An 18658-nucleotide genomic window follows, 5' to 3' on the forward strand; every position below is an offset into this window, starting at 1 on the left:
CTCTGATGTCTTGTTATTGGCTAGAACTCCAATAAATGTACTCTCTGCATACACAACATTCACTGACTGTTGTCTATAAGATGATCAAACATATACTAAGTAGAGAATAACCAAATTAAAAGCAGATAATAGATGGTAAAGACGTTATTTACAGTATGGAGAAGGTGGAGTACACTTGTAGATCCCTTCAGGAATAGAAGACCAGAAAAAAAATTCCCACATGATACAATGCTGAGCTCTCCTGACAATGCTAAGGACAATAGATTTTACCTGTAATAAATCTGCAAGTTAAAGGGCAGACAGCCTCCATGTCTCACTCTGTAAATGATCCATCAACCAGACCTGACAAATGGCTCGACTCCTCTATTTTCTCTGTGCAAGTCTAGTTTTCCCCCTCAACTTCAAGTTTAATTTATTTGTATGTGCTTGAGAATTTGTCATCAATTCAGATGCCCGAAAATTTGTAAAAAGGGGATTATCTCAGGAAAGTAATACCTGATGCGCAATTTTGGGGATGGGACAGATTAGTGTGGTAAGTCTTAGTTTAAGGCAGGGTTTATCAGTGTTCAGCTAAATCCAACATCCAACATAAAAAAGGCAATTGATTTGTTTTAATAGCTGCTTCAAGATATGCATCACATCGCTGAAACATCACTAATATAAATACAAAAAAAAGTGGACCTAACATCGAACCTTGGGGAACACCTTTGTCTTTGCTAAAACAGTATCCAATTCAGGAGTGTTAATTCAACTCACAGAGTGTTAAATTTAACACTTTTTCTGAGTTTATATAGTTCTCACAGATTCTGAGTTAAAATTACACTTGGAAAGTGTTAATATTTTAACTCTTTAATAGTGTTAAATATTCGACACCCTTGGTGTTATTTATTGACACCACATAAGTGCACTTTTAACTCCAAATTGTGTTATTCCTTTTCATACATCGTGTTATTTTATGACACATTAAAGTGTATTTTAACCCTAAAATCATGTTATTTCCTTTCACTAATGTGATAATTAACATTCATTGTTTTGTTTTACGATACATTAAAAGTTCATTCTGTCTTTAGCCGAACATACAAGTCACAAAATCTGAAAATCAACTCCAACTGAAGTGAATCTAACTCTTATCTTACATGTTAACATGTAACAACGCTGGCAGAAGCTTTTTGATCACTACAATGTTAAAACAACTCTAAATTCTACATCTACAATTCTACTTCAACTCTAAACTCTAAATAGACTCAAAATAATTAACACTGAAAAAACAACACTACAGATTTTGCTGTGTAGTTTAAACACTGAATCTATACAGGCATACATCCTCAAATTGGGCTTTAGACACTTCTACCTGAGGAAGGACCAAACACTGACATCATTTGATTCAATGGATGGTCATAACACTATTTTATACAGCAAAAATATATATTGACTCACCTTAAAATGTGCAGAATAAAACCACTCCGTGCTTGCTTGGATTACTTGCCTGATATCTGCATTACACTTCAAAGCAATATACATTTTCAAAACATGCATTTATTACATAACTATAGCCTAGAGACTTTAAATCCAAAGCTGTCATAGGCATTCATTTCACACAGACACGTTTTTACTTTTATTTAAGCTAATATATAATATATGATGGTACGTTGGTGCAGTTCAGTCCATCACATTGATTAAAGAAATCTTTCAAGTTAAAACGTCAAATCTATGCACGAATAATGAGAGCAGAGGAGGTAGAAAAGGAGGCTGGGAGCTTGAGCTGGCATTGTTTCCAAGTGTGGGCAATTTCTCCTTTTTTTAATATAATGTTAGTTTTCCAAACTTAAAAGGTGGAGGGGTCGAATATTGCCTTCTGAGAAAGTGGGAGAGAAAAAGTCCTCTGCCTCTGATATTGTCTGTGGTTTGTTCCAAAGTGGATGCATCTGTAGCAGCGTATTGTAGGATAAATCCATAGATAAATCTACATTGAAAATATATGTAACATAGGTACACAAGGTAAAATATCAGGTCATGGGAAAGGAAAACTTCTTGGACAAAAGTCAGCATAGCATATCTTAACCCATAAGAACCCACGGTGACATGGGTGTAACAAACACTTTAGTGACTTCTCCAAAATGTGATTGTGACTGGAAACAGAAATCTAAAATGGTAGCTAATTTCAAAAAGCTTATTTTTTGTTACGATTTTTTGTTTAAACCCATTTAACAATTCTAATTCGTTAATAGGGTGTCCTTTATTGCATTTAACCCTATTAGGGTTTGTTGTTTGTTTTTATTATTGATTTATTATTATTTTGTTACTTAAAAACAAATCTGAAAAATAATTTGTTGTGAAACAGCACTATTAATGTCACAATTTTAGAAAAAGACAAATTTGTGTTTCTGTAAGCAGAAAAGGTGTCGAGTTTATTTATATAAAAATAAGAAATATAATAAAAATAAACACCATAAACACCCAATGTGACATATATGTTACATCACAGATCTTTGACATTTAGGGGTAGAATAAAAATGAAAAAAAACACATCAGAAATGTGTGCTTTGTGGTCCACTTGGTCTGTGGTATATACCCCATGATTTTCCTTCAAGGATAAATAGGTCTGGGTTCTGGTTGATACAATAACATTAGAATAGGAACTCAATCTCCCAAGTGTGCTCTTATATCAAGTGATGCCATAACAGGAAAGTACAGGACATTAAAACCTTAGTTACAAAGAAACAATGACACACGAGCAGAAGAAATGAAATAGCCAGGCAAAAATAACTTGTTCCCAGAACAAAATAAAATTATGGAAATAATTTCCACCTAAATAAAATGCTTTAATTTAGCGAGAAACAATTTTGTTGAGTGAACAAAATGTAAATATGTTGAGTCAACATGATGTATTTGCGTTACTGTTATTAATTACCAGGGGTCAGTCTAACTAGATTTGTAAGGGTAATTGTAACATACTAACATAATTTTCTTGGGCCATTTAAACGTGTATGATATTATTAAGAGTTACTTTATTTAATAGGGTTGTTACAACTACTTTTTAAAATAGTGCAGGACATGAATTAATTGTGCTGAGCCAACAAAACAAAGTTAGGTTGAAGTGGTTTAGCCTAAAAGATTACCTTTATCATATGAAAAATGAACATAATAGTAATTATTCAGGAAATAAATCATTTTTAGACAGAGTATTATATTCAGCAATTTAATTGGGTTGTTTTAACATAAAGTATTCTACTAAATTGTTGTTAAAGTGTTGCATTTTATGCTAAAACTACATGTTTTAAAACTGTTCAACCACAAAACATCATTTTATTTAGTAGAAGCTACATGTTAGACTAAGGAGAAGGTAGCAGACACCCAGTTTGCTGTTTTTGAGTGTTTCTGGCTCTGAGTTGTTCTGATCTTTGGATGTGTTGTCATCTGTTTTTGATACCTGCCAATTAAATCCCACACAAGGCTGTTATTCTAATCAACCTGGTCATCAAGAGTTTTTCTTTAAAGATTTTCTACTACTTTGTTGCTATATGTTTAGAATTACAGCTTAACAGTTGACCCCAGAGACCCAGTGTAGTGGCAAGCATAAATCTTAATTCTAAAGCCACTTAATTTATTAGCAGTAGGCAGGTACAGCTGGCTCGCCTCGTATGTTACTGTTCCTTAATTACTCACAAACCACCGGAGTCAGGTTGTAGTTTCCTTGGTTTATTGATCTTTGCAGAATAATCCAGGTATTCCATTAATACACGTCAATCCAAGCTTCTCTTGGATTTCCACAAACATCACGAAGTAACTGAAACATCTAAAAGAACGGCAACATCTGAAATGACGGTCAAAAAACCTTTTTTCTCTATACCTATTAGCACTCTGCTAATCCACGCTTTTACCTTTTTACCAAGTCCTTCAGAACAACAATGCGCATGAGCAGCGCCTACTTCAGGTGCTGTGGTAAATTTCAACTACACAATAAAAGGCAATAACGTCATAACACAAAACCAATATAAAAAACGTTATAATCTACAGTAAAAAACCTAAACTTTCTTAAACACAGTATTGGCTCCTACACCCAGTGATGCATTAATCTGAAGTCAATGCTTGAACTAGAATATCAGTCTAACCACAGTGTGTATGTGTGCCTGCAGACTATCGGGCCTAAGGAGGGCTGGCAGGTCTACAGCTCGGCTCAGGATGCTGATGGCCGCTGTATCTGCACCGTGGTGGCACCAGAACAAAGTCTCTGCTCCAGAGACGCCAAGAGCAGACAGCTGCGCCAGCTACTGGAGAAGGTAAGCACATGTTAACCACCTCACTACAGCATGCACACACACACTTTCTTGTTAAAGATATGAATTATGAAGGAAAATATCACTACAAATCTCTATTTTTTTTTGAGTAGAGTAATACTCCTCCTAATATCATGTGCATTTTACACAGGTACACTGCTGCTAGGAACCTGGTCTCACAGGAATCCGTGGAATAGCCACGGAATCACTCAAATTTCCGTGAAACTGACACGGATTTGGCTACAATGCAAGTTAATGCCAGTCATATCCCGTGGCTATTCCATGGATATTTGTTCCTATTGGTTTGTTCCAAGTCACGTGACTTTCAAGGTCCCGGCGGTCAGAACAAAAAACATGGCGGACAGTTCTCTCATTTTTAGTGAAAAATCAATATTTTGACTTAGTTTCTGCATAAAAATGGATTTTGATCACATTTCTAGCGAGAAATATATGTTTTATTTTCTAAATATTCACTCAGTGAATGTACATAATCGCTTTGTATGTTGGAATAGCCACGGGATATGACTGTCATTAACTTGCATCGTAGCCAAATCCGTGTCAGTTTCATGGATTCCTGTGAGACCAGGTTGCTGCTAGGCTTTGCCATGTTTGTGCTTTCTCAGAAAGAGCCTATCACACAGTGGCTCACCAGGGAAAACCCATCAAAGTGCTTTTCAATTAATTGCTGTGTAAAGAAAGAATAAGGAGCAAAGGGAAGGCCTTAGTACACTTGTTGAGTACACTATACCAGCGGTTCCCAAACTTTTTTAGCCGTGCCCCCCTTCTATGTCCCAACCGGGTAGATGCACCCCCGATCCCCCAAACCTTAAAAAAAACAAAATGCAATAAGAGTTTTTATAGCCATATAAAGGTGGAGGATGATGACAGGCTCAGGATCAGAGGCAGAAAGCAGATCAGTTGGGAAAATGTTATAATATTTTGAGCTGCATTGAACAAAAATTGCTGCAAATTTAAACGAGCGTGGAGTGAACACAACCCCGTCATCATAACACAGGCTGGAAACATGATACAAGAACAAGAAGATAACTTCTTCTACGCTTCATTATAAGATCAAAAACAACCAAAAATAGATGCAAAAATGACCAAAGATGACACAAAATTATCAAAATAGACACAAATTGACCAAAAATGCATGTAAAAATTACCAAACAACCAAAAAACAGATGCAAAAATGACCAAAATAGATGCAAAAATGAACAATAATGAAAACGCACCACACTTTGGGAATCCCTGCACTATACTATAGTAAACTATACTACACTATAGTCTAGTATACTATAGTGCTAAATGTTCCGTTTGTGAATGGTAACCCTGTTTGATGTGATCATTTATCATTGTTTTCTCCCAGGTGCAGAACATGTCTCAGTCCATCGAGGTGCTGAACCTGAGGACCCAGAGGGATTTCCAATATGTCATGAAGATGGAAAACCAGATGAAGGGCCTGAGGACCAAGTTCAGACAGATTGAGGACGACAGGAAATCCATCATCGCCAGAAACTTCCAGGTATTCTGCAGCCTGCTTTAATCACAGCCTGCTTTAATCAAAGGTTCAACTGATCTGTTTTTTCTATATTTACCTGAAATGTTTGTATGCAACATGCATTTACACAGTAAGTCAACTTATTACTTTACAGACTTTGGTAACGCTTTATATTAAGGTCCTTGTAATAACCATTAATTAACAAGTAATAAGGCCCTTGTAAGTCCTTACAAGATGCTTATTAACATTATTGTGTGTTTATAAGCTTATATAAGTGTTAATTATGGCATTACAAACACCCATGACCCACCCATTATGTCTTTGCCATGCCTTTATTAATCTTATTTTGTTTGCTTATTGATATTAAAATATACTTTTTTGCTCATCTATTATAAGTTAACTATAAGTTAGCTATGCTTTTTGCAACTACCGGACCTAAAGCGAGAACAATGCCTTATTACTTGTTAATTAATGGTTATTAAGGACCTTATTATAAAGCGTTACCCAGACTTTTTATCTTTTCATTTTGGCACTTTTGCTGGTTTTCTATGTTTCCTATTCAAGAAGAGAGGTACATAAAAAGTGGAGGAAAAAGAGGGTAATGACTATGAAATTTTATTCCATTCCATTCAATTAATAAAGCTATTCAGGCAAGTGTAAGAATAAGTCATGACATTGCTTAGTTAGTTAGTTAGTTTCTTAAGACTGAAGGTTGATGAGAAACTGGCCTTGCTTCAGGCTTAAAGAAATATGTAATAATGATGTTACATTCATGAATCCAAATCCAAATCTTTAAAACAAAGGTAACCAAGTCATGCTTTTTATTGTTGGGCCCTTGATCCACTCCCTTCTACCTGATTAGTCAATGCAAGGAAACTATGTTTGCATAACACATTTCACACAGAGGGTAAAATATTTAAAATGCAAATCATTGAAATTGGGTCTGGCAATGTGAGTAATTTAGAGCTGATAAACCTTGTCCACACATGGAAAATTTAATTATATTGGTGGGATGTGAAACTTGGAATCTGATCTAAATCTTACCCGTTCATTATCCTGGTGATTATTTTGCAGATAAACTTAGTAAGCCCAGACCCCTGATAAAAGAAACAAGAATGATGAGCTTTTCTTTTCAGAAAGAAGAAAGAGAAAGAAATGGAGCCATAAGATCCATAAATCCAGCTCCCTTCAAAAATCTGTGATTCTTAACACCAATAGTTCAACATTTACACCTTTTTTTTTATTTTTACGATCGATTACATGCCAGATGGTTTGTTAAACAGAATCACCTGAGACGGCGTCATTGGAAACTGTTTGGAAAAGTTTCAAAAATACCTGGCAGGTGATTGGATGAACCATCTGTCTGTCATTGTTTAGTCGCTCCTCAGAGGACGTTGATTGGTGGTCCGCACATACACTACCGGTCAAAAGTTTTAGAACACACCAATTTTTCCAGTTTTTTATTGAAATTCAAGCAGTTCAAGTCAAATGAACAGCTTGAAAGGGTCCAAAGGTAAGTGGTGAACTGCCAGAGGTAAATAAAAAAAGGTAAGCTTAACCAAAACTGGAAAATAATGTACATTTCAGAATTATACAAGTAGGCCTTTTTCAGGGAACAAGAAATGGGTTAACAACTTAACTCTATGGAGTCTTGGGCTATTTTGTCCATTTTTGAATTCTTTTCATGTCTTTGTAAGTCATTTTGTGTCTTTTGGTGTCTTTTTTGTCATCTTGTGTCTTTTTTTGGTCATTTTTAGTCATTTTTTAGTCATTTTGTGTCTTTTGGTGTCTTTTTTGTCATCTTGTGTCTTTTTTTGTCATTTTGTGTCTTTTTTTGGTCATTTTGTGTCTTTTTTTTAGTCATTTTGTGTCTTTTGGTTTTCTTTTTTTGGTCATTTTGTGTCTTTTTTTTAGTCATTTTGTGTCTTTTGGTTTTCTTTTTTGTCATTTTGTGTCTTTTTTTGGTCATTTTGTGTATTTTTTTAGTCATTTTGTGTCTTTTGGTGTCTTTTTTGTCATTTTGTGTCTTTTTTTGGTCATTTTGTGTCTTTTTTTAGTCCTTTAGTCCAACATAAAATGTGATTTAGAATCTTTTTTTTACTTTCAAAACACTATCATGCTCAATAAAGAATTTTAAATGTTGCAAATGTGCATTAATTTCAGAGTACACTGAGACATTAAACTGCATCATTTTCATTTTCACCATCAAGTTGGTGTGTTCTAAAACTTTTGACCAGTAGTGTACATTACATGAAGCCTAAAAAGATAAATTTTTCAGTGCTTGTATCACGAGAATCCAGCTGTAGTCGTGGTAACCACACAAGACTTGAAACAGAAAAAACAAGAACAGCCAGGATAAGAGCTGAGGAGTACCTTTGTTGTTCTTGGTTAGTGTGCAAACCTTTTGTGTTCTCATAAAAAGAAAGACTATATAGACTACAGAATATTTAGAAGCTCTCCTATTCAGAAAGTGCTTGTGTCTTTGGTTGTTTCCGAGGCTGTTGCTGCTGCTAGTTGCCCTGTGTGGATTGCACAGGACAGCTGCTATGGGAGAAGGAAATCTCTGATGTGGCAACTTGCAAGATGCTGAATGAGTTGGAGAAATAACTGAGTGGAACCGCCATTAGCATGGCAGTAACAGCACAGATAAAGAAGGCTGGCTGCCAGCAAATCTTTATATCACATTTAAATTGTAGTTAAACAAAGGAATAGACGTTGACGTTGACCTGGTAAATACATTGACAACTACGTGTTTTCTGACTAGTTAAACTAGTAAATGAATGGATGGAAAAATGGTTAATTCCTACATATTAACTTATTTAACTTAACTTATTATTCAATTAAAACACTGCAAAAAAGCCAACTTGTATTTTTTGGCCTAAAACAGTGATTTAAGTTGGTAAAACTTGGAAATATAAATTATTGACGTTTAGGGCAATAATGTAAGTTAGCACAACAAAGGAAGCCAGTTGTCTGCTCAAAAACAAGTTGGTGAGTTGTTGTTACTTATATCTTTAAGTTGGGGTTCACAACAAGGGACAATAGTTCTGATAACTCTTATTTCTTTGTTGGGAAATTCGGTCATTAGCGAAAGCTAGCGGCTAACTGATGCTAGCAGCTAACTGATGCTAGCGGCTAACTGATGCTAGCGGCGCTGCTTGTTACAGCTACAAGAGTAGCCATTAGCGTATCAATGCTAACTCAAAATTGTGGTCACAACATTAGCTGACATTCATAGCAGCGTTACAATCGTGCCAGAGAAATTCAGAGTTGAGCAAACTCAAAAACAAAACTTAAAATATTTAGTTTAATTGTACAACTTAAAATTTTATCGAAGTTTGTTGCCTTGAAATTTTGAGTTCACCCAACTTTTCTTTTTTTGCAGTGTAGTTGCTTCCTACAGCACATACTGTACAATCATCAGATAATTAATACTAGTAATTATTGTCACTTGACACTGTTGTAAGTCCAGTTTTGTTCAGTTGTGAGCCACGTTTCCATGATACGATCTTGGTGGTTTTTAACTATATATTATGTTAATGAAGTTATTAGAGAAACAAGCTGAGCAAATGATGACGCAGTTCAACTTCAGCCCTTCTGCCGGCATCAGAAAAACAAAGATTTGAATGTGAAACTGCTTTATTGAGAGTGTTTTTACTGATCCGTTTGTTCTGGAGAGGACCTGAATGTCTGGATTGTAGTTATCATAGAAACAAGCTGAACAAACTTTATCAGCAGTTTGGCTACGAGCCCCTCCACAGATGTGCCAAACAGTATCAGATAAAACTTGTTAAACATGAAACTGCTTTACTCAGTGTTTTACCACTTCTAATCAAGGTTGTTCTGGAGAGGAAAAGACCTCTGTGGATAATTTGGCTCCAGTTAAAATCCTCCTGAACACTGAAGGAGTCCAGACCTGGAGACAATGGCTGCAATGATGCCATTCTTCTATCTTTTGATATTGTTTTGATTGAGAAGCCCATAGTGCAGGGCTGTCAAACTCAAATACACAGTGGGCCAAAATGTAAAACTTGGCCAAAGTCGCGGGCCAACATTGATATTTACTGAAAAAATTGACCTAAACAAGTTCAAACGAAATGGAACAAGCAAAGCTTGATATAACTTAATATTGCTAACATGCAAAATATATATATCAAATAAAACAAACAAACACATCAACGGCATTCATTTCTTCAATAAAATTTAAATAAAAATCGTATGTCCCTTTATTTTATATGCGGCCTTCTTTAAATTCAAATTTAACAGTAATCTTTTTCCACAGGCTAAAAATAAATGTGAGAATAAAATAACAATAATAAACCAAATGACTAATAATAATATCCTTCAATGAATGTGCAGCCATTCAAGCCTTGGACTAGCAAGAAAAAGTGCATAAAGACACTTTAATTGTTGCTCAGTTTGCTCCACACTGATCTACTGTGTTCAAGCCACAACACCAGCAGAGCATTCTGGGATTTGTAGTATTATTTGTGCTGTATAATAATAATTTGGTATTGCCTCGCGGGCCAAATATAATTATACTGCAGGCCAAATTTGGCCCACGGGCCAGAGTTTGACACCTCTGCCATAGCGGCAGAAAATGACATATTGCACATTTAAGTGGTTCAATCTCCACATTAAATGGGCAACCTGGTCTCACAGGAATCCGTGGAATAGCCACGGAATCACTCAAATTTCCGTGAAACTGACACGGATTTGGCTACAATGCAAGTTAATGACAGTCATATCCCGTGGCTATTCCAACATACAAAGTGATTATGTACATTCACTGAGTGAAGATTTAGAAAATAAAACATATATTTCTCGCTAGAAATGTGATCAAAATCCATTTTTATGCAGAAACTAAGTCAAAATATTGATTTTTTTACTAAAAATGAGAGAACTGTCCGCCATGTTTTTTGTCTTGAAAGTCACGTGACTTGGAACAAACCAATAGGAACAAATATCCATGGAATAGCCACGGGATATGACTGTCATTAACTTGCATTGTAGCCAAATCCGTGTCAGTTTCACGGAAATTTGAGTGATTCCGTGGCTATTCCACGGATTTTGAGTTAACCCATTGAAGCCTAGAAAGCGGATACGTTGTTTTGTAGTATTTGTATAAGCTCTCAAATACTTTTTGAATGTCATTTCTATCTGCTACAGAGGCTGAAAAATCTATTATTTAGTAGAAGCGTTGAAACTTCTGTTGAATTTCCAGAAAAACTTCAGGTTTTAGGGGGTTATTTTAAAATCGCCCAGAGGTTTTACAGGAAGTTTTAGGCGTCAATGGGTTAAGCGAATCCGTGGCTATTTCACGGATTCCTGTGAGACCAGGTTGATTTTTTCTCTCCAAATCTAATACTTAACATGCACTGAAGCAGGGTTTCTCCCCTGTAAAGCAAACATTGGTAGTGTTGGGACCACCACACTGATCCACATGGTTCCCCCTCTCTCTGTTTCCCATCTCTCCTGTCTCTACTGTCCCTTCTCCAGGAGCTGAAGGACAAGATGGACGAGCTGAAGCCGCTGATCCCAGTCCTGGAGCAGTACAAGATGGACGCTGCGCTCATTTCCCAGTTCAAGGAGGAGATCAGGAACCTCTCAGCGGTGCTGACGGGCATCCAGGAGGAGCTGGGGGCCTTCGACTACGATGAGCTCTACCAGAGAGTCCTCCGCCTGGACAACCGGCTCCGCAGCTGTATGGGCAAACTGAGTAAGTGGAGAACCTGCTAGAGAGAGCGTGCACTGGTTATCTATGGTCTGATTAGAGATAATGCTGCAATGCTGCTGGTCAATAAGTGGTGGTACAGTTGCATGATGCCACATCACTGTCAGAGCAAGAATCTCTTCATGTTCTTGTAAACTATTGTTTTGCTGCTGCTGAAGAATGAATGAATGAATGCTTTATTTTGGTTACAAAAAACAACAAAAAACAACAAAAACAAACAAAACAAAGACAACAAAATAAAATCCTGTTTTTTACAAAAGAATCCATCAGACAGCAACTGAAAAAGGACCAGGCTGAAGCCTCAAGGCTTATTTTTGCCTCTCCTGTACCATCTACATTATATACATTACATTATATACATTACATTATATACATTACATTATATACATTACATTAACTGAGTAATTCACATTGTTACAAAACACATGATACCTTAAACTGAAACATCAAATCCAATCAAATTTCATTGTAACCCTTGATAATTTTAGATTTTAGAGTCTTCTTGAAAACTAACATAGAGTTACACATCTTTATTTCATCATTTAGTCCATAATTCCATAATTTTACACCCAAAACTGACACACATCTGTATTTAAGATTAGTTCTGACTTTCTGAGTTTCAAACATTAGCATTCACCCCCTTAAGTTATAAATCCCCTGCCTTAATTTAAACATTTTTTGAATACAAACAGGAATTGACATGTTTACCACTCGAAACATAATTTCTACTGTTTTTGAATATACAATGTCCTGAAACTTCAACGTGTGTGATCTTATAAAAAGCTGATTTGTAGAATCACAGTATCCAACTTCATTTATTATCCTGATAGCTCTTTTCTGCAGTTTAATTATTGGATCTAGGTTTGTTTTATATGCATTTCCCCAAATTTCAACACAGTATGTCATATAAGGCAAAAAAAAAACACAGGAGAAAAGAAAACTCTCTAGCCTTCTTCCTTATTTAAATATTAGCAGCACAAACAAGTGTTCATTAAGCTGCTCCTATCTACAGCAGCTCTACTTTTCTGTTCTTTATTGTGCTGCTTTTACATCCCACACAAAAGACGTGTTCCGTTTAAAAAATGTGTTTAATGGCGACGTGTTTCACCTCGATCTAACGCCAGAGAAGAAAAGAAGCAATTAGTTTTTGTTCTTGTGAACTGTTTGGTGTATTGACAGCCTTTGGCGCTTCAAACAATACAATCCTACAAAACCCTTTAAAGAAGCTTCTGAAAGTAACATATAATACCTAATTACCTCTTAATGGGCAGGCATGGGGGCCTGATAACTAAAACCACAGCAAAGCTTTTCATTAGACATATGACTGTTGTTAAATGTTAAATGTGTTTCATGCAGAATTGTTTTTTTACACTGACAAAATTAACACTATACAGCTATATAGATATAGGTTGACTATTTTATTTTATGCATATATGTTGTATGTTTAAAGGTTTTATGAATATATGTATTACATTTCCTTTTTATTGTTAAAAATGTGGGTAACACTTGACAATAACCACCTAAGTAATGTCTATAGATGGTTTATAAACCATTAAACAATTATTAACCATTTACAAAGTGCTATACGTATTTAATCTTTAAATGTTTTCAACCAATTTCTTAAAGGTATATGAAACATTATAAAAATATAAAAATAAAAATTAAAAATTATATTTTTTATATAATTTATTTTTTATTTTTTATACAACATTTTTTTTTTAGATTTTTTTATATAAAACATTTTTTATATAAAAAAATATAAAAATGTTATAATGAGAGCAAATAAAACTATTAATTATAATTTATTGGTTTGTTACTGGTAAAGTAACTATAAACTTACATTAATATACCATCTATTTGCCATTTAAAAAGGATGTAGTTAGTTAAACATTAATAAATTATGTATTTACCATTCTAAATGGCTTTTATACGGTTAATAAATGATGATTAAACATTAATAAACTATCTGTTTACCATTTATAAATGATGGTTATTGTAAAGTGTTACCAAAATGTGCTATGCTAATTGTGCTCAAACCAAATGTGTTGGAGCTTATAACTGCAGATTGTAATGGTAGAATATGTGAAGTGTGCATATACATTCTCTCCAGCATGGGCATCAGGAAGCTGTGTGTTCTGTAACTACAAACAGCAGTTGCAGCTTTCTGCTGGAAGTTAAATCGAGCAGCATGCTGCCACGATATCTTAGTATGCACAGAGGAAACACTCTCTGGTGGCACAGCCATGAAATTGGCTTGAGAAATCTAGTTAGAGACAAAAACCACCACAGCACATCTTATCGCTGCATTTCTTTATTAACAGCGTGTGGGAAATTAATGAAAATCACTGGACCTGTTACAATAAAGACATCTGGAACCCGGTTTGGGGCATGGATGACTGATCCGCTAGCCTCCACCAGGAACAACAGGGTGAGTTAGCAAAGCTTTCTGCAGAGTGTGCAGCACAATATCTGGGTTGTGTTTTTATATCAGAATATCACAGCAGCTCCAGACGGACTGACACTTATCATGGAGCGGCTTTAGATCTAGAGCAGCTATTCTCAACCTTGGGGTCGGGACCCCAGTTGGGGTCGCGAGATGATTTCTGGGGGTCGCCAAATCATTTTGGAAGTCAGCTCTGTCTCCACTGTGTTAAAGTGTTTTAGTCTTTTTGGTCATTTAATGTCTTTTTTTGGTCATTTTGTGTCTTTTAGGTCATTTTGTGTCTTTTTTTGGTCATTTTGTGTCTTTTTCTGGTCATTTTGTGTCTTTTAGGTCATTTTGTGTCTTTTTTTGATCATTTTGTTTCTTTTATTGGTCATTGTGTGTCTTTTTTGGTCATTTTGTGTCTTTTTTGGTCATTTTGTGTCTTTTTTTGATCATTTTGTAGTCAATTTGTGTCTTTTTTGGTCATTTTGTTTCTTTTTTTTGGTCATTTTGTTTCTTTTTTTGGTCATTGTGTGTCTTTTTTGGTCATTTTGTGTCTTCTTTGGTCATTTTGTGTCTTTTTTTGATCATTTTGTGTCTTTTTTTGGTCATTGTGTGTCTTTTTTGGTCATTTTGTGTCTTTTTAGGTCATTTTGTGTCTTTTTTTGATCATTTTGTAGTCAATTTGTGTCTTTTTTGGTCATTTTGTTTCTTTTTTTTGGTCATTTTGTTTCTTTTTTTGGTCATTGTGTGTCTTTTTTGGTCATTTTGTGTCTTCTTTGGTCATTTTGTGTCTTTTTTTGATCATTTTGTGTCTTTTTTTGGTCATTGTGTGTCTTTTTTGGTCATTTTGTGTCTTTTTAGGTCATTTTGTGTCTTTTTTTGATCATTTTGTAGTCAATTTGTGTCTTTTTTGGTCATTTTGTTTCTTTTTTTGGTCATTTTGTTTCTTTTTTGGGTAATTTTGTGTCTTTTTTTGGTCATTTTGTGTCTTTTAGGTCATTTTGTGTCTTTTTTTTGGTCATTTTGTGTGTTTTAGGTCATTTTGTGTCTTTTTTTGGTCATTTTGTGTCTTTTTCTGGTCATTTTGTGTCTTTTAGGTCATTTTGTGTCTTTTTTTGATCATTTTGTTTCTTTTATTGGTCATTGTGTGTCTTTTTTGGTCATTTTGTGTCTTTTTTGGTCATTTTGTGTCTTTTTTTGATCATTTTGTAGTCAATTTGTGTCTTTTTTGGTCATTTTGTTTCTTTTTTTTGGTCATTTTGTTTCTTTTTTTGGTCATTGTGTGTCTTTTTTGGTCATTTTGTGTCTTCTTTGGTCATTTTGTGTCTTTTTTTGATCATTTTGTGTCTTTTTTTGGTCATTGTGTGTCTTTTTTGGTCATTTTGTGTCTTTTTAGGTCATTTTGTGTCTTTTTTTGATCATTTTGTAGTCAATTTGTGTCTTTTTTGGTCATTTTGTTTCTTTTTTTGGTCATTTTGTTTCTTTTTTGGGTAATTTTGTGTCTTTTTTTGGTCATTTTGTGTCTTTTAGGTCATTTTGTGTCTTTTTTTTGGTCATTTTGTGTGTTTTAGGTCATTTTGTGTCTTTTTTTGATCATTTTGTAGTGAATTTGTGTCTTTTTTGGTCATTTTGTGTCTTTTTAGGTCATTTTGTGTCTTTTTGTTGATCATTTTGTAGTCAATTTGTGTCTTTTTTTGGTCATTTTGTGTCTTTTTAGGTCATTTTGTGTCTTTTTTTGATCATTTTGTAGTCAATTTGTGTCTTTTTTGGTCATTTTGTTTCCTTTTTTTGGTCATTTTGTTTCTTTTTTGGGTTATCACAAAATGACCAAAAAAAAGACACAAAATGACTAACAAAAGACACAAAATTACCAAAAAAAGGAAACAAAATGACCAAAAAAGACACAAAATGACCCAAAAAGACACAAAATGACTAAAAAACCCCACAAAATTACCAAAAAAAGACACAAAATGACTAAAAAAAGACACAAAATTACCAAAAAAAAGGAAACAAAATGACCAAAAAAGACACAAATTGACCAATAAAATACACAAAATGACCAAAAAAGACATTAAATGACCAAAAAGACTAAAACACATGAACACTTTAACACAGTGGAGACAGAGCTGACTTCCAAAATGATTTGGCGACCCCCAGAAATCATCTCGCGACCTCAATTGGGGTCCCGACCCCAAGGTTGAGAACAGCTGGTCTAAGAGATGAAAAAACATGTTAGAAACAGTTTTTATTTGATGGTTGACATGTATCAGGGTTTATCTCACTCCTCCTTCTCTCCACCCTCTGGTGTAGGTTTGGTACATGGACAGCTACACCAACAGTAAGATCGTGCGTGAGTACAAGACGATGGACGACTTCGTAGCGGGCGTGGTGTCCCGAACCTACAGCCTGCCGTTTAAATGGGAGGGAACCAACCACATCGTCTACAACGGATCCCTTTACTACAACAAGTACCAGAGCAACATCATAGTCAAGTACAGCTTCGAGACCGGCAGCGTTCTGGCCCAGAGAGCGCTGGAGTTCGCCGGCTTCCACAACATGTACCCGTACACCTGGGGAGGCTACTCCGACATCGACGTCATGGCCGACGAGCTGGGCATGTGGGTCGTGTATGCGACCAATCAAAACGCTGGAAACGTGGTCATCTCCCAGATCGACCCCGACACCCTGCAGGTGCTGAAGACCTGGAACACCGAGTACTCCAAAAGGAACGCGGGTGAGTCGTTCATGATCTGCGGGACGCTCTACGTCACTAACTCTCACCTGTCGGGAGCCAAGGTGTACTACGCCTACTCCACCAAGACTTCCACCTACGAATACATAGACATTCCTTTCCACAACCAGTACTTTCACATCTCCATGTTCGACTACAACGCCAGAGAGAGAGCACTATACGCCTGGAATAACGGACACCAGGTCATATTTAACGTCACCCTCTTCCACGTGATAAAAACTGACGATGACTGATAAACTAAAGCACCATCGTTTGTAATACAAGGACCTCCTAAATAACCACTTTTTCTTTGTCTGGTCCATGGTATCTTTACCTGCCACTACTTGAACTTTTCTAATTTGTGGCTCTGGATTGTTGGCTGATTGAGCATGGACACCAATGACTTGATACCTGACTGGAAAACATACATTTTTTACACTTTTCCATTGCTGCTGATCAGACTGGTATGCCTTATTTGCAGCCTAAGACTCTAAAGCTTTTGCATGAATGTCCACATTTTGTCATCTGTGATTTCCTATGAGGTAGCTGTGTTTTTCTTGCAAATCTGTTTTGCTTACAGTGTTTGCATTTTTGTCTATTTAAAAGTAAATTTAAAAGTATTTAAACCTTAAAGGCAACATCTCCTGCATATTTGCTACCATGTTTAGCTAGCTGATTCTAAAATATACTAGCCATTCTTTTAAAGATGGGCCTGTAAAATATTGCTGTTATGTATGTATCTGTGGAAAAAGAACATTTGTATTTTTTATAAAAGAAAACCATAGGAGAATATCTGTGCATTTTCATTAAAATTAAAATATTGTACATTTCATTAAAATGGTTTGGGTTGCTATATGTTGGTATAGATGATGGAAACTGCCAAAATAAATTGCCAGCTCCCTCATTTGCATAATGAAGAAGAAATGTATAAAGAAAATAATACAGCAATAAAACATTTTGGGGGAAATAAATGCAAGGAAAATACAGAGGGATAATAATAGGTCAAATAAGTAAATGTGAGAATAATTAATTAATTTCAATACTTTTTAAATCAAGGAAAAATAAATGCCAAATAAATAAATAAATTACAAAAATAATTAAATAAATAAAAATAGGAAAATTGCATTGTAAAATGAATTACTAGGGAAATTAAAAAGTTAATGAATGATAAATGAAGTAAATTAAAACATACATATCAATTCATGTCATTTTAGCAATCAAATAACGTTTTTTATATATTAATGTATATCAATTTAATGTTATATATTAATTTCTCAAGTCATTTATTTATTTATTTTTGATTTTAGCAGCGTCCATCCTCTGTAATGAAGAAACAATCTGCAGTATGGTGGCCATTCTTTTCCAATCATGATACTATAAATCTCTATGAACACTGAGACATTAATCCATCTTGTTTTATTTGTTTGGGTTTATGCTCAGTGGCGGTTCTAGACCAGTTTTACTGTGGGGGCCAAGCAGGGGCCAGTGTTTAAAACGGCAAAGATTATATGTAAGCCTTCAAAACCTTTATTTTAGCTAATTTAAAAATCTCATTTAAGTATATTTGGAAGATACAAATACACTGACTGAAACAATGAGACTCACCAACAATAATTATTTTTGCACTTCAATGACATTTTGAAAATGCAGTATAGTGAGAATGATCTTTTTTTTAAATATATACACAAGCTATTGTTGCACAATTAAACTATTATACAATGTAACATTCTGGGTTCCTTTTGTGCACAATGAGATATTGTTTGAACAAAAAATAGGTCAGAATTGTTCCGTCGTTCATCGTTATAAATTGATCATTTAAATATTAATTTGACACAGGGGCCACAGCAGGGGCCAAAGGCTTCTTCACAGGGGCAGTGGCCCCTGGAGGCCCCTGTGTAGAACCGCCACTGTTTATGCTAGACTGTTATTATTATTAACATTATATAGGAGGCCAGGTTCAGTTAAAGGAATAACCAGACATATTCAT

The 18658-nt window shown here is 35.1% G+C and overlaps 1 protein-coding gene across 1 annotated transcript in view; it reads left to right on the plus strand.

Moving 5' to 3' along the window:
* olfm3a (olfactomedin 3a) overlaps positions 1–17494 on the plus strand; it is a 45917-nt gene extending 28423 nt beyond the window's left edge. The window contains exons 2-6 of the mRNA XM_059327485.1: positions 4137–4280; positions 5647–5802; positions 11278–11497; positions 13834–13940; positions 16251–17494. Coding sequence (XP_059183468.1) covers positions 4137–4280; positions 5647–5802; positions 11278–11497; positions 13834–13940; positions 16251–16925 — 1302 coding nt within the window. The 3' untranslated portion in view covers positions 16926–17494. The remainder of the gene's footprint in view (positions 1–4136; positions 4281–5646; positions 5803–11277; positions 11498–13833; positions 13941–16250) is intronic.
* The last annotated feature ends 1164 nt before the right edge of the window (positions 17495–18658 follow it).

The sequence above is a fragment of the Centropristis striata genome, chromosome 23, assembly GCF_030273125.1.
Source record: "Centropristis striata isolate RG_2023a ecotype Rhode Island chromosome 23, C.striata_1.0, whole genome shotgun sequence".
NCBI classification, from domain to species: Eukaryota; Metazoa; Chordata; class Actinopteri; order Perciformes; family Serranidae; genus Centropristis; species Centropristis striata.